We start from the raw sequence: 18070 nt of genomic DNA, 5'->3' as shown, positions 1-18070 counted from the left end.
ATGCTTAAATGCTTTTAGGCTTGCAGTGTAAATAAAATATTGTAAACTAGACAAAGCATACTCACATGTAAAGCATTTAAGCATTAAAATGAATCATCAACATAAAAAAAGTTTTTTTTTCAACTTTGAGGATTTAAAAAAAAAAACACTAGTTGCGCCACAATACGAAGTATGTCAAAAAAATACAAATAAATAGTAGTATATCTGTGTGTAAGGATAGAATGGCCAACCTTATGATTCCAGAGATAGCCTCATTTTTAATGTCAGTGCCATACAAATTTTTCTTAAAAAATGATAACTCCTTCATTTGTACACGCAATTGCTTCGTACGAAATTTTATAGCATAGTAATGATCAGCAGAATCCATTTCTAGCCAAAAAAATACCCTTGAAAATTCAAGTCTCTATGTCTATGAATGGCGATTTTCTGCCCACTGTGCGACGTGTTGTAGAAAAATATATATTTTTTGTTTTTTATAATAAAATTATTTCATCGGACAGCAAAATGACATCTGCATTTTTACTCCAAATATTAAAATCTTTAGGGTACGTTCTGATTAACCTACCTGATAGATATCTCCGATTATCTGCAAAACTCAATAAGTAAATACAAGAGCTCTGCATACAATGCATACGTAATTTCTGTCTTTCATTTTTACCCATTCAGCACTTCATGCAGTTAGTCGCTTGGTTCCTTTTATGGTGTGCTGATGTTGGCGTAAGGATGAAAGGCGTGAGCGTTGCCTACTACGAGGTGCAACACTGGGTACAATGTAACTAACCATGTACGTACTTGAGAGGAACCTACCTTCCCGCTGAGGTCATTCATATCCTTGAGAAAATTACAAGTTATTGACTGGCAAATAATGCTGGTTTCATATTGTCAATAGTCAGTACCAGCTCTTCGTAAAAAGGTGCTAGATAAATACAAGAAAAGGATGTATGTACTCGCATTCTACGTAGTACAATGAATTACCGTCTGCTACAAGCAGTCGTCATTGTGTTTTAACATAGATTGATTACAAAGAGGGATGGGTGACAAAGAGGTTCGTATGAACCACTGAATAGTTAACCGATAGAAGTGCGTGGTGAGCGTGTCCGTCAGCCCGAAGTAAACTCAATTTTTCCTTACTTCTGTTGAAATTTTTTTTTTAAAGATTCTTAACCCCTCAGGCCTTTGGTATATTGACACTTATGTTCCATGATATTTCATCAAAATGACACACCTTTAAAAAGTGATATAGAGTCATTAAAATTGAGGAAACAAAAACTAGGTTAAATAGTTACCTATGTTACCTATGTAACCTAGTTTTTGTTTCATTACTTTTCATGACTTTATATCACTTTTTGTAGGTGTGATGAACTGTCATTTTGATGAGTTATCCTATCACCCATAGTTTTATTTCTTAAAGACGCTGTCAGAAGGTCGGAGAAATTGTGTTTATTTCCGCTTTACGATAAAATCCAAATAAAAGGAATATTTCTGAACGTATCCGATAAATAATAACTGAGTTTTTTGAAAGGTGATATAGAATGAGATGAATTCGCTTTCAAATTGTATTATTAGATATTTATAAAACATGTAATTCTTGAAATATATAAATTTTCAATGCAAACTAAAAATGTTTTAAAAAGTCCCACCTTACGTTTTTTCGTCTAAATATTGAACTAAAATTACTGGCTCCAAAAAAATCACATTTGATTAGACAAATGCATTGTAAACATTATAATCATCTCACTTTTTGCCGTATCTCAAAATGGAAGTGTGCATTTAAATTCTTCCGAGATTAACTTTTAGATTTGATTGTAAAGGATTGTGTTTTCTCTTTCGGACACCCTTTATATCATGTTTCTCATCATGGCAGTAAGGGAGACACAACGATTTCTATCAGGCCATATGAGTTGTTCCCAAAAGCGAACAAATTGACGCTTCCGGTTAATACTGCAAAACCGAACAAATTAGCATAAGGGGTTAGGCAGAAAAAACAACATTTCTATTGTAGTCGAAAAGTTTTTGGAAAGGCGACATCACTTTTCTTTCAAACCGGTATAGATCACACTTAGGGATTATGTGTTCAGATGTTCAGCTATTCAGACTATACGTTATAATAACTAATGCGCTCTTGAGGTGATTTTGCACAAAAATGGCGCTATACAGATCATCAAAATATTATTATTATTAATAGGACTCAGAACTTGATAGGTAACGAAATATTCGTTGTTCAAACATCGGTACGGTTAACATACAGTGACTTCAATTATAATAATATTTGGATGATTGGTATAGCGCCGTTTTTGTGCGAAATCACCCCAAGATTATGTTACTAACATGTACAAATAATAGTGAAAGATTACGAGCTATAGTATCATAATGGGCTATACAGACTATTCATTTTGGTTGATCGGTTGTATCAATCTGGTTGAGTTGAACCGTATTGAGAAGCGTTGCATGCGATAAGGGGGCGTGACTGTCACGTTGTACCGCCAGAGCATACAACCACCATCCAACCAAGTTGGATCGTCTGTAGCATGGTTGTCTAAGTCTGCCTGGGGAATCATCGTTCATAGTTGTGTGTGAACGAATAAAAATAAATAAATTGCCAGGCATGAGTAACGGAAAGGAGAGTTTTTGACCTTGTATAAAGATTTAACTCGTGGGATACTACGATCATATGTAATCACTATTTAATTCTGTTACTTTGCATCATATGTCTGAATATTTTTCGTTCGTGAGCCATTTTTTTACCAGGTTTATATTTTCTTTTCGTGTTAATGGTTAACCCATTGGCCTCCGAATTGTTTTGTACCGAAGTTTTAAATCTGCAGTGGTGTACTAAATCTTACATAACTTTTAAACTAAACATGCAAACGAAACAATTTTTTTAAATTTACTCGTTCATTGAATTAAGGTATGCAAAAAATATATGCAGTTTTTAAAAAAAATAATAATAATATGATTAAACGAGGATATAAAAATATTTTTTCTATAAAAACCATTTTTTCTTCTTTTTTTTATAATTGGATTAAGAAAAGTTTTACATTAATCATACTTATGACCATAACATATTTTATTTCAATTTGGGCTGATGTTAGCCGCCCACCACGCATTTTACGAACAAGCTTGTCAATTCCCGAACCACACGCTATTTAAAAAAAAATTCAATGACGCTGAAATATAACAAAATTTCAATCGTAAATATCAGGAAAAAACTGTACCAACGGAGTCCTGCCAATTAATACGAAATGAATTCTTAATTATCTACAGAGCGATTGGCATTTAAAATTTTAAACACAGATGTCAATAATGTATCCCTTTTTCGTTTTTAAGCCGACGACACCAGACCCGCCAGGACGGCGTCGTTTGAGGCCAATGGGTTAACAATACTACTAGAGCGATTGCAATTTACTTTTATAAAGTAGGATGCGTGCTGCTTGTGTTACCCAGAGCAGCAACTACTGACAAATTGAACCAACTATCATTTCGTCTGTACGCAACACTCAACGGTTGACATACAGCAACTGTTGAACCAACCAAATTGAGTCCTTAGAGGGTGAAAGACATTACAAACCCAAACTCATTCTGTAAACCAGTACCCACTAAAGACCCCACACCATATATCTGTTTCCGCACCGATAAAGATAGATTATTACTTACTTATTACATTTCCTAGCCGATTTCTATATTATAATGTAATATACTGTTTCACTTTTTACCATCTGCTTAATAGTTGAGAATTATGTACACATGAACTGTTTTGCTTGAGTACTCACCCTGTATATCAGATCTAACGATTAAATCGATTTTTATTAATTTATTTAGACGTTTTCACAGCGCACGTTGTGTACAAATTAGCGGTCAGCCGTGGGTGTTCGAGCGCAAAAATTATGCGTGATTAGCTCTGCTTAGGCGTGTGTTACTTTCCAGATTGGTTTTAATTTATTTCCCTTCATCTCGGCTCACTTGGTCCGATTGGACGATTGGAGCAGTTGTCTTGTCGACCACCGTCACGTGTGGATGTAAGTCGATACCCGGGCCGCGCACATGGCGGCTGCATTCTTAAATGGTTCGGTTGCGTGCTATTATTACCTACCCGATTCGGGAGATTCGCCTGATCGTCTGAATATTCCGGGAGCTGGACGTTATTTCCTGATTCGGCAGTTTCAACTAACCTTCTGAACAGTATTGTTGATAGTTATAATTGCTCGTTGGGGTTCATCCAATTGTCTGCACAGTCTTGGTGTTCGCCATTATTTCCCGATTCTGGAGTTTCGCCAGATCTTCTGAACAACCCCATTGATCGTCATTGGTGCTCAATTCGGGTGATTCGCCGAATCGTCTGAACACTTGGTTTGGTCCTAATTGTTGCCAGTTTCGGGTTATTTTTTATTTTCTTCCTATTATTTCCCGAATCGTTCGAATTCGTCGTATTGTCTGAATGGCCGGTTTCTCGCTATTAAGGCTAAATTCGTTTAATTATCCTGACCGGTGCGGTTATTCGCTAATATTGTTCGATTCTAGTGATTTGTTTGATCGTCTAAACAGTCCCCAAGTCCCAGTGATATTGCCCTCTTAGATATTTTATTTAGCCATTGGATTCCCCTGATCGTTTGAACATTCCACAGTACCCGCTTTGATTGAATAATGAAGAGCGCGGTGTTCTCGCTTTAACGAGTCACTTGTGCAAGTTGCAATTTGCGCACTCGTCGTGCCATTATAACAAATCCGTTTCTGGACTGAACAAATCAGTGAGACAGTCTTGAAATCAATTCCTTTCCAATACAAATTTCAAAGGATTAGAATTCTGTGCTATTGTTTTGACTATTGTGTGCCAGTAATTTGACGCATCACTTTAAACGTATTTTCGATCCACGTGTGAATGTTATTCTGTATTCGTGGTATTGTTAGACGTGGTTACACGCTCGACTTGATTGATATTCGATTACCCGAGATATACGACTACTGTATTCAAGGTCCCCCCATGTGAAAACAATACGCAATTACGCATTTGGCCAGAGTTTTGCACGTTTTCCTTATCTGCTTTATTTTTATGTGTTCTCTAACTAGCTTTGTTATTTTTAGCCAAGACTATTTCGCTAAACAAACCATCCCATCGCGATAAAAACTTTGAAATTCGGAATAATCAGCGCTTTGGCACGGATAAGTATGTGTTTATTCCCGTCTATTTTGCTTTTAAGCCGATTATTTTTTTCAGAATATATTCTTTAATAAAATACTGCGGTAGAACACACCTTAGCCTAATTCTTGATCGATCAATAATTGTTTTTTTTTTTATTTATCTTTTTTTCTTTAACCTAACAAAAAATACATTGTCAGTCCAGTGAAAATGCTTTGAACTGTTGGATTTCCTTCTTACGAATATTTTGTATTGTTTGGCATATTATGTTGTTTGAAAAATGTTTTAGATTTGGCTTCGAGGGTTCCAAAATGAAATAAAACAATTTTTTGTGCAATTTCAATCGTATCGCCGCCTGCGCAAGGACTACGTGACTATTACTGAATTTCAAGGTCATTTCAGAGTATTAATCGCATTAAGTTAGCGAATCCATTCGGCGCTTTTCTCCGTGAACTTGTCAATAGAGAGAGAGATAGAGGTCATGTCCGTCCTCACTCTATTGAATTAATGACCACTGGCTACTGGCCTCGACTAATAATTAAGGTCCTCTGGTTTACTTGGAGTACCTAGGTACCGATATAAACTCGCACGTCGCGGTGTCGCGTGCTCGCCAAGTCGGGCGCGACTAAATACGGCAGGCTCGATTTTCCGGGTTGTTCGGATTAACCGGGACGTTTCATAAACTTACTGTTTTTGTGTATTATATTATTATGTACATTAACCATGTTTCAAGTTAAGTACCTTTTTGAGTTTTTTTAATGCGTGTTTACCTTCCCCTAGCGTTTGTCAAAAAAATCTGTTAACCGCGAAGACAGTTTAATCTAGACATTTTGCATTCTGTTAAATCGAGAGTCAACTGTGACATTATTATGCCGGTAGCGGGGTAGCTGGTAGCGGAACTATCCCGTTCCGCACCGTGACGGTCCGCCCCACCGACGCTGGGCAATGTGTACCCAACAAGTGGACACTGGGCCCAGGCCGCCGCGTTTGTCCAACGCTTCACATATTCGCCTCATCATCAGCCGGTTCGAGACCAAAAACGAACGTGCTCCGACCCAAAACACCGCTACTTTGCGCGAAGTCAACAATATCAACAAACGCGAAACACTTCAACGTAATTTCGCTCCGCTGAAGTCTATAAATGAAATAAAAAACGACCTGAATAACAAATTGCGAAATATAACCGACGAACTTTGTAAAGCCGGTGATCATGCCGAAACCTACCGCTCAACAAACAATAGTGTCAATATCCGACGTCTAAGTGAAAGTGAAACCAATTCGGAAACCGACAACGAAGACATTACTATTTTCCCAAAGCAATGGAACAAATCTTCATCAGAAAAGTGGATTTTTCGTCAGTTTAGATGCGATATTGTGTCTGAAGTTGTAGTGCGCGTGGTCGGCGACTGGTTGCAAAGTGTTGGGCGGCATATTGTACGCTGTCTACCTCCAGTCAGTCCACACAACCTGGCCGTGGTGACGGTCATCACTTCGGCTTCTGTTCCCAGGATGGTCACTAATTTGGTTATCTATCCTTCTTGCAGACTCGTCTTTGGCACCCTTTACCCCGCCTATGCATCATATAAGGCTGTTAGGACAAAGAACGTCAAAGAATATGTAAGTACCTACTAATTTTATTATCACTTTATGTTTACTTATTTACTATTTTAATCTTGTTTCTTCCTTTATTGTTATCATTTTGTATGAAATTTTTGTTGTTAGTGATTTGACTCGTGTGTAACTTGTATTATCATGATTTTAACCTTTTTGTTTGTTTCTGCTTCACCCCGTTTCTACCTTTACCTTTTACAATAATTTTTATTTTTTTAAATTTAAAAAAAATATTAAATGACTAAATGCAGAATCTGACTCGGAACATTTTTTGGTGAATTTGACTTTTTATCGGATTTCTGTTATTTGTATTAAGACACAATTAGCTGCATAAAACATCGAATCGGGCTATTTACAGTATTTTAATAATTTCGGAAATAATGTAAAAAAAAACAACAAAACATGATAATTTATCAAAGTATACATTTTATTACAATATTCCAACAAATTCCAGCATATTTATCTTAACCATGTAAAAATAATTAATTATTTTCAGAATATATCAATTCTCATACAAAAAAACCAAGTTAAGATGGTTTTCTTGTAAAATGTGTGATGAAAATGGTGACCTGTTCAGATTCATTATTTTTTAAAGTTTTGCTGTGTGACTTTCTTTCTTTTGAATGATAAACGCAAATTTAAATTGGGATACGACCCAGGTCTCAGATTTCATGACTGAGATGTTTAACTGAGTCAAGGCAGCTCGCTTAGTTACTAAAAAAAGATAAGTGAGTGAACTGCCCGATCGGGAAACTAAAAAAATGTAAGTGCCACCCAAATACGGAGCCACCTCATTTTAAAGTAGTCTTTTTATTTTAACGATCATTACTGTTTTATTTCATAATTTAAACGCAATTACAGTGCCATTAGGTGGTTATGGATTTTGGCAGGTATGCTTTATTGAAATTAAATGTGTTGCGGACCACTAGGCATATAGAGGGAAAAGCGGATGAAGTTTTTATGTGAATCACATTCGCTTGCTTTCCTGGAGTGGTCGAGGAAATAGTGTTTCGTTTTTAAAATAGAAAGTTCATATCGATGCCATGAACTGTGGTGTTAATTGTTATTAATTTATCTTAAAAATTGATTATCTTCTTTACAGTAAATAAAATAACAGAATTTGAGGTAAATCCGAACTTTGAATTGGCTACTCATTTTTTACAAAAATTAGTATGTTTAATATTAATAACTGACCATTTTTTATAACGCTGTTTTGGTTAAATAACTCGTTTTGAATACATTCGCATTAACGCAAAATAAAACTTAACAGACTAATTGAACATGATTTTCTTGTAAAATCTTTCACAAAAAACTGACAACAGCTGCTGCTGTCAGATCATCGTCAAAAATACGTATAGTTTTAGTACACACACTCCTTAAAGCTATTTTCATATAAAATTGCGATCATCATTTAATCTAATAATCTTCAATTGGCTGCGCGAGCCAACTGAATCAGATCAGTTGATGTTTGTTGATTTTATTTTTTTATTCGTTTATCCTTTGTGTGTAAAATCCTTTCAATCTGCCACAGTATAAATAAATTCAATTATGCTGTTTGCGGAAATGCTTTGATTATTATATTTCTTGCCTTTTTCTCTTATTTGGCTGTATAAAGGTGGGCTTATGGTAATTTCTTCAAACCAAATTAGATTTACAGACGTAATGAAATTATGAAGAAAATAAATCGCTACGTCTATTAAAAGTACATCTATTCAAATTTTTACCCCCTTATTAATGGGCGTGTTTTAGATTTTGTGCAGTTTGTTATTCATTAAGGGTTGTTTATCGGTTGTGTAGGGTTTATTAGTGAGGTTCAAAATCTTACGTTATATTGTTTACACTTTATACAAAATAAAGTATTGGTCACCATGAAGCAGGCAGTTTCCTATTATGGTGATTCAATGTATAAATGTCTTTTAATTGTCAATTAAACATCATATATTTTATAAAAATAAAAAAAATTCCGCATACTGTCATTTAAAAACAAAAAAGTTTTTGAATGGGAACACGATGGGATAGAAAGTGAATTGGTGTGGGTGAAAACGGAGCATATAACTGGTGGGTTGAAACAGAATGTGCCTCTTTAATTTAGCCTTGCTGGTGGAGTTTGTGAGATTACCCTTGTACATCTCAAATTTAAAGGTTTTATATTTATTTTATTTAAAATCGTAATGTTTATATTTGGCATAAAAATGTTTCTTAAATTACGAATCCAATGATACGGGCATGAGCCTAGTATTGTTATCGAGATAAAATGCAAATGAATTATAATGTGAAATTTATATGAAATAATTAAATATAGTTTTAACGTCGATCTCAATTTTAATATGGACTTCCGAAAGGAAATTCGTAATGGTTATTATATGTATATGTTTTAAATTTTATGTTGGTCGATATATAAAGCATAATTATTCAGTTTGTAATTAAAAAAAAATACTATGTCATCTGCATATAGCTGTAGTTTCTTTAATACCCCACTTTGTTTTCATAGATTAGGATCAGCAAAGGTCCAAGAATTGATCCTTAGGGCACTCCACATGTTATTTTACGTTACTCGTGACTCCACCCAGTTAATATTTTTTATTATTTCATTTGACTGAAAACCACAATATAAAGTTCTGCAGTCTTTTTTTTGTATCTCTTAGAAGATGATAAAGGATTTGAAAAAGTGTAGGAATATCAATAAATTTTAGGAAATTCTATTAAAAATTTGCCTGTATTTAATGCATTATCTTTGAAACTTTTTTAATTCTCTAATTTTAAGCTATAGTTGTAAGTACAATACTTATTTATTTTTCTTTGGTGCAATCTTCACTTATATACGGAATAATAGGATGGGCTGGTGCGCTTCATGCACTTATAAAACCTTTACAAATAACTCAAAATTATATCATAAAAGTTATGTATAATCGGAAAAGAACATTTTCAAGAGATGAGTTATACAAAGAATCTAAACTATTCTGTCACCGTAAACTATTTATTTTGAAAACTATGAAATACATCTTTAAAAACAAAAATAAATTCGAAATAAATGAAAACAGAGTCAACATTAGAAATAATAATGTATTTTATACTTTTATACGAACACAAAACAAATGCAAACACACTGCAGTTTCATTGGACCTTGTACTTTCAATCTTTTACCTAAAAATATTCAAGTGATAAACTTCCTCAATATTTAAAAGAGTTAAAATTATGGCTTTTCGATACAGCAGTTGAAACTTTTTTTATTTAATTTCTATCAATTTATGTTTCTCATAAAATATTCACTAATGTATTACACTAAACACTTACAAGTGTATTGTAAACACTTTTTATGCAAACAGCTTAGACAAAATGTCTTGAAAATCTTGTTTTTGTTTTATATCCCCGTAGTTTGTTTACTTCTAGGTACAATAATATAATAACTTATATATATATATATATATATATATATATATATATATTACCCACGCATAGGCTGCGCCTTAGTGGGTTCCCATTATTCGTATTGATTTATATAATATTGTATGTAATTAATGTAAAATTGGGAAAAAATAAAGGAAAAAAAATATATTTATATTATTATTATTTATAACTGCTTGGTCATATATTATAAACATATTTTTAAAATTATTATGTCTTGTAATTTTAAACTTTGTATAAAAAAATACTGATATTGCTGTGTTTCCGTCAGTGAATGTGATTGCTGCAGACACATTAGTCTAGGGACATTTATATTTGTATGTAAATTTATTTTATACTAACCACAAGAATGTACTTTAAATGTCCTGTTTGTGTCTCAAAAAAAAATAATTATGTATGTCATTAGTTTTAGGTCACTAGTTATACATCTTAGTTGTAAGTCACTAGCTATATATGCCTCGATTTTTATTTATTTTATTCATGTACATAATATTATAACATCACAGGTTATCTAACAATAACTAATTTTTCTGTAAAAGTACCATGATATGTTTAGTATGAAGTGCCGAAAACCTTGTAAACTCACTATGTTTCGAAGAATACATTGAATTTGTCATCCACCATATTCAGATAGCGAATCATTCTCTCCATAGGACCTATGGCATAGGTCCTGTGGGGAGAAAATCTATTCACTTATGGCATAGGTGAATAGATACAGATTTGAACGACTCAAGGTTAAGAAGAAGATATTTGATAATCATGAATATTTTTGTAATTTTTATGTTACTTCTTTTCCTTGCAGGTAAAATGGATGATGTATTGGATAGTGTTTGCACTGTTCACATGCGCGGAGACCATCACCGACGTGTTCTTCAGCTGGTTCCCCTTCTATTACGAGGTGAAGATTCTGCTGGTCATATGGCTGCTGTCACCCGCCACCAAGGGCTCCTCCATCCTCTACAGGAAGTTTGTGCATCCTGCACTGTGCAGGAGGGAACAGGTTACAATTACTTAACTGTACTAATTAATATATGTTTAACCTTCTTAGACTCACAGCACTGATCTATCAACATACTTAGCCAATTGATCTGCCGGAACAAACTTGGATAAATTAAAGTCTGAATTCAATACTTCATTTTGTGAGAACACTATTATACAGTATGTATTAACACTTACCCTACAAACTTTAACGAGCGATTCCTGAGCATATTTGGAGTGAATAATGTGGTAATTTCATTTGACTGTCCTGTGACACTTTATTTTTCAATTAAAAATATAAAATATTTCATACGTCACCACTTATCGCACTGCTGCACGTCACAATGGAACATGTGATACGTGCTCCGCCTCGTCTGCACGGTACTGCTGGAACTATACAGAGTGTGTATCACATGACTAACGCGTCACATGATACATACTCTGTGTTGTCCAGTGGTGCTGTGTGATGGAATTTTTTGTATGTTTGTTTTAAATTTAAAACAATGTCACCAGACCAACTATTTAAATATATTCAGGAGTCACTGTTTAAAGTCTGTCGGGTAAGTCGGGTAATATATCTAGTATAAAAGGCGGTGGCATAGAAAAATTTGCAAAACGAAAAAGCCCATAACCGAGTAACCTTTTGTTCTCCAAATACATTTTTTCATCGCAAAAATTTTGAGTGAAAAATTGTTGAAGTCAAAAGGGTGATACCTACCATAGATGGATTATCATAGTGTGCTAATGATTATTGTGAGATTCGTGACCTTGGGGTGATCTTCGAAGCAAACCTCTCTTTCAAATCCCACATAATGCTTGGATTTGTTCTTCGTAATGCGAGATCATTTACTAATGGAATTGCAATACGGAGAACATATGAAGCGCTTGTCCGCAGTATCTTGGAATACAACTCCATTATTTGGGCCCCTTCTGAACAAAACCATATCTTAGAAATAGAAAAAGTACAAAAAAGGTTTATGCGTTACCTGTATATGAGGGAATATACATACTATCCATTCCTGTATCCATCCTTGTTCTTAACAGGAATGCTCGATTTCAATACATTAGAAGCCCGCAGAAAAATATTTTTAGGTAAACACTTTTTTAAGTTAATCTCTGGTACAATACATAATCCGCCTATGTTGAAAGAGGTTAACTTTTATGTCCCTAACAATTATACTCGAGGGAGATCCCATGCACTCTTATATGCTCCGAAAGCGAGGACTTCTGCCTATCAGAACGCGCCAATAAACAGAGCGACTCAACTGCTTAACGATTCTGCATTAGCCATCGACATTTTCAATGTCACCTACAGACAATTCAGTAACTATCTGATAACGCATGTGACAAAATAGTAAAACTGCCTGTGTAAACCTTTTAATTTGTAATCTTCTCCATGATATATTGGTGTATAACCGTTTCATGGAGAACATGAAAATAAATTATAGATTTGCGTATGCTGATTAGTAGTAAGTCAATTAACAAAGAGGAATAGTAGGGAATTGGCTATTTAGATTCACTTACTAGAGCTAGCATTTCAATAATTTTATCATTTCATTACTCAAAAGTTGTCTTGTATCAAAGCGATACTGGAAGTATTATCCATACTGTGCTTATTTACATTAAGCGGGTATTAGCTACCTACTTTATGAAGTTTGCATTAAGCCCTTCTTCCTCTGGGATATGCAGTATCCAATTCTCATTGATTCAAGTATTTTGACGACTACCGCCGTACATCTGCGTGGAGGATCGTACACAAGGCAAACCCCCTTCTGCGAAGTCAGTCTCACGACCAGCCATGCGAGGTTGTTCCGGCTCACGTTATTGAGACCTTAAAAATGATGTCACTTGTCAGACATTTTGTAACTTTAGATCAAAGCTAGAAAAAAACAGTTGACAAAGAATGACAGGATAAAAAATGAATCTTATAGCAACTGTGTACTTGGTTGTGAGTGAGTTTATGGAAGCATTCTAGTTTTGATATATCAAGAATTTAGCAATGATTGGTGGCGACGTGGGTATTGTAATTTCAGTAGCGTTGTGTAAAGACTGCGCGACAAGTCGTTTGCGATGTGAGTACACGACACGAGTATCGGATACTTGCTTATCCCCGTGGAAGGACCTTAATTTTCATTATCATACCTTTGAAGTAATAGAAGTTACCTAACAAAGTGGAATAGAGTAATACAGTGGGACTGATATTTAAAAATTGATACTTCAATTTCTGAAGTGGGCACATAATTCATAATGTAACATTCAAACTATGTAGGGTAGATAACAGAATATTCCACCAATATGGTTGTGGACAATCGGTGGGGCCACTTCCCCACTTTTCCGTGCCCCTCTTGCCTGCTTTGCCTATAATGTATTCCATTACCTATTCCATTTGGAGTTCATCTATTTTCTGATGCTGATAGCTCCGGTGGTCATTTCTACTTGTACCCCTGCCCTGCTTTCCGGATTCTGTTTTTTTTTTTGCCAAGATACCTGAAGCACAAGTTGTTATAGGTCCTAATCCATTCCACTAAGATTACTGTAGTTTTCTGTTTTGTAATGTATTAGTGTTTGATATAATTATGATATTCTATTGTTGATGGGTTTTATGAAATATATATTGTGTGCACCATATAAATGCTAAATGAACAAATGTCATGCTTGAGTGGAATATTTCAGTAATATTCTTATTTTATTTTAACAATGTCCCATCGTCCAATGTCTTGAGGGGTTTCTCAAGATTTTGCAACAGTGCAAACCAGTCAAGACAGTTGCCGTTATTATATAACTTTATTAGACTTAACACACTTTGATCGGGTTATTTTTTCGCCGGCTGACCGCTGAAAACGGGCGAAAATAAAGGTCCCGCGCGAATTTGTTTAATTTGTTTTAAATCGCTATATCTTCGTAAATAATGGAAATATTTCAATAAAATTTTCTACATACTAACTCAGCATACCCAAGCTATATACCTAATTTGTAGCTGAAAACCAAGTATTATTTCTAATGCAACATAATAAATCGAAAACAAAGTCATTGTTGAGTCATTAGTATTAGTGTTCAATTTTTAAGTATAAACTAGGTTTCAATTTTATAAAATTACAAATTATTATATTTTCACCAAGCCCAAATCATTATAAAAACAAAAACAATTGCCACTTCTCAAGTATCGTCAGAGTAACACATTATTACTCATTGAAATACCACGTGTGCAATTGCCTCTCGCACGATACAGCGGACCAAAACCATCGGAACGTGCTAATAATATTGGTTATTTTTTCAAATGAAATTTAAAATAATCACTTAACGTAGAATGCTTCTCGTATTGCTCACATAATATTGTTTATTTTTTTCACCATTCACTATTAGGTTTAAGTTTTTAATCACCTTTATATAATCAGTTACAGTTTACGTCTAAAAATTGTTCACCTAATATTTCCTTGTTCTTCCTCCATATCACTTTCTTCAGAATCACTGAACTGTAATGGAATCACTGACATTCTTTTCCTACAAGGAATTTCTTCACTTCCACTAGATTCTTCTCTTTCACTATGGAATTCAGGCAAATAATTACTAGAACAGGCAGATAAATTATCTGCGACGATTTCGTTATCACTTTCGTAATTTTCAGAATCCATTTTGAAAGGTTTGAAAAAGCAAATATAAATATTATCTCCTCGGAACACAACCGTAGGACAATTTGCTTTTTAAAAACTGGCACGCACTTGTAAATATTTATTATGGTCCGCCTAACTGTGTTTGCCGATACCTGCTGTTTTTAAATGCTCGACACTCTCCTCTCGCTCGCACCTAGAAGTTGAGTGGGTGCGGAACAGAGATAGAAAGATTTGTTTTGGGTTTCATGGTCATAAAAACCCTGGTTCCAGGAATTGAATTATTAGAATAACAGAATATGTTCTCTAAATTACTTATTTCGTTGATCTTCAAACGCAATACATATCAAGTGTCAGGTGTTCATTAATAATGGCCATTTTAGTTGAAATATCGATGTACACAAAAGACTCCAAGATAAATACAAAAAAAAGACTTGCATTGCAATTTGATAATTATGTACATATTGTTGGGACCTTTATAAAGAGATTGGTATATAATGTTCATATAAAAACATCAGATAATTTCTTCTTTTCTGCCATTGAAATGAGGCGGGCGCAGAAGGTAGAACTACCCTTCCCGACGTTAAGCATCAATCGACCGAACGGGTAGAACTACTCTTCCCGATTAAAGTGTGTTAATATTGACATCTTAAATGTATATCAGAATGTAAGATTTATTCCTAAAAATACTACATAAGCACCTACAGTCAGATACCTTTGTTCAGACTATTTTTTGCAGTTCCAACTATCACATTTTAACATTAACTGCAATCATTGTAAATTTTTCTTTCTGTGGCAACCTTTAATTTACTGTTCCCTTTGTGTTTTTTCAGGAAATAGATGAATACATATCTAAGGCCAAAGACCAGGGCTACCACACAGTCCTAAATCTTGGCACTAAAGGAGTCAACTATGCGACTAATGTCATTATGCAAACCGCCATAAAGGTAAGTTTTTTTAAAAATTACTATTATGTACACATAATAACTTGTCACCAGTGATATAGAATACTTAGATCGAGATCGTAGACCTTACAGCGCCAAAAATAACCGAAATAATGTATAATAACAGAATTAAACCCTGCTACCAATTTACCTTGGCATGCTATAGTGCGACTTGTTCGGCATGCTATAGTGCGAATGTGAAATTTTTACCAAAATCAATATTTTGGTGTTACATGCTCTTTTCTAAAGCTTTAAGTAAGTCATGCATTTACTTGCCTTTCTATGTATAATGGCCTATATTTTGGTAAAGTTATGATTTTGCTAATCAAGGCTTGGCAGTGGTTAAGCTATGCATATAATAGGCTTAAAGTTAAATATACAGAGTGATAGTATTATAGTATTATCACTCTGTAATAATAAGAACAGATGGACTGCAGTGTTGAAATTTATTTATAATATAAAGGAAAGAAAAAATTCTTTGTTTAAAACCGCTCTATCTGAGTTATATAGGTCGACCGATTTCGGTTGATCTCAACCTTCATCGGGACAGTAGACTAAATTATATGTTTACTGTCCTGATGAAGGTTGAGATCAACCGAAACCAGTCAACCCGTATAACTCAAATAAAGTGGTTTTAAACAAAGAACTTTTTTCATTTGTATAATGTCAAGCCACAAACTGTTTGCTGTCTTCGATAAAAAGAGTTGTTTTTTCTCTCCTGAACAATTTGATTTATGATCGACGATATTTCCCTGTGGGCTGCAAGTTATTTTAGTGCTTGAAAATCTGTCTAGGTATTCTATATCGATGTGCTTTAGTCATTCTTTTTTACTTTCTTGATTTCCACAGCTTGTGCATTTTGTTGGTGGTTGTTACAATTAGTATTGCACCTGAGTTTGTATGCAGTAAATTTTATTGTACAGTTCTATGTCAAATGAAATTTCGCCACTTCTGTATCTATGTGACATATCCTAGAGTTTTTAAATTAACATGCCGTGCAGCAAACTATTTTGCGCATTATTGTTCCCGCCTTTCATCGTTTAGAGTTTTGTTTATTCAATTTTATTTTTGTTGTAGATAATACATTTCTTTACCTAAATGTTGTAAACAGTCATTATTGCATTTTTGTATTGTCTGAGGGCTACCATGATAAAACTAATGAAATATTGAATGTTAGTATGTACATAAGAATCTATTCACACAAATTTAAAAAAAAGTGCTTATAATTCAACAATTTGAGGTTGAAATGACCTGGATCCAACGGTGGTTAGAACCCTGTCATAGTAAGGTTGCGTTATGCTTAACATACGTCTTTCTGTTCTCCTTACTTACTGAATGTAAGTAACATGAACAGAAAGAACTTTGACCGGCTGAGTTGGCATCGCTTTTGGGTCCCACCCAGGCATCGTGCATTCAATTCCTCGGCTGGCTAAGTCCTCCATCACTTCACAACCAACATTTTCCGCTTACTGTGGTGGTGTAGAAGAAGATTTTCAAATATTGTCAGGTTATTCGTAACCCGGGAATGTTTCTTTCTTTAAAAAAGAAAACTTAAAAAAATTACCACTACAACCTGCATTCAATTGACAGATTTACATGGAATACTCAGTGATAAATGTGAGTTTTTGGCTACCAATGGCTGCATTATGATTGCAATGATACAACGATTGCTAGAACCGACAGACATAGCATTATTCCGCAACCTAAGAGATTGCACTAGACTGAAATAATGCACTTCATGCCTCGTGCATTTCGTTTCTAAAGCATTGCCCTCTTAAAATATGTTAACGGACTTTGATTGTGCTTTGTGAGTCATAGTTTTAAAGAAAAAAATCACTTCAAACTAACAATGAGAACCAAGTGTTCGTTGCTCTGTTTATATTATAATTAAATTGCATTATTTTATTATCTTGTTTGTATAGTTTATGTAATAATTTCAGACAAATGCAATATGTAGATACATAATCCAGAAACTCTCTGCAATGTTATTTCATATTAAATTTTTTGTATGGAACCATCAACAAATTTAATCCCCTGTCGTGCACATGCTACGAAATTAATACTGAATGCTTACATTAATTAATTTTATTTTATCATACTTCAAATTCAAACTTCAACAATATGAAGATTTCATAATACATGACCATTATTCAAGTTAATAATCCAAATTAATTATTTTTCAATCGCCGTTTGCTAGCCACAATTTCAGTGTAGGTTTTTTTCTTCCATCCTTTTTAAAATTATTATTTTCTTTATGTTTATTAACATGCTTTTTTAATTTTTCTCCCGCATTCTCACATGTTACCCATTCCCGGTGGCCTTCACAATGCTAACACCAATTTGGGACACCGCCAGAACTTTGCTATTCAAGGAAGGCCGGCGTTCCCTCT

General features: G+C 34.3%; 1 protein-coding gene across 1 annotated transcript in view; it reads left to right on the top strand.

The window, feature by feature from the left end:
• LOC149419923 (uncharacterized) overlaps positions 1 to 18070 on the top strand; it is a 56258-nt gene that overhangs the window by 24416 nt on the left and 13772 nt on the right. Inside the window, exons 2-4 of the mRNA XM_089637376.1 lie at positions 6679 to 6751; positions 10953 to 11150; positions 15570 to 15683. Of these exons, the coding sequence (XP_089493502.1) occupies positions 6679 to 6751; positions 10953 to 11150; positions 15570 to 15683 (385 nt within the window). The remainder of the gene's footprint in view (positions 1 to 6678; positions 6752 to 10952; positions 11151 to 15569; positions 15684 to 18070) is intronic.

The sequence above is a fragment of the Hesperophylax consimilis genome, chromosome 11 (assembly GCF_061612785.1).
Source record: "Hesperophylax consimilis isolate HC1 chromosome 11, BYU_Hcon_1.0, whole genome shotgun sequence".
NCBI lineage: Eukaryota > Metazoa > Arthropoda > Insecta > Trichoptera > Limnephilidae > Hesperophylax > Hesperophylax consimilis.
Note: the sequence above shows the minus strand (reverse complement) of the source record. Positions and strands in the feature narration are given on the sequence as shown.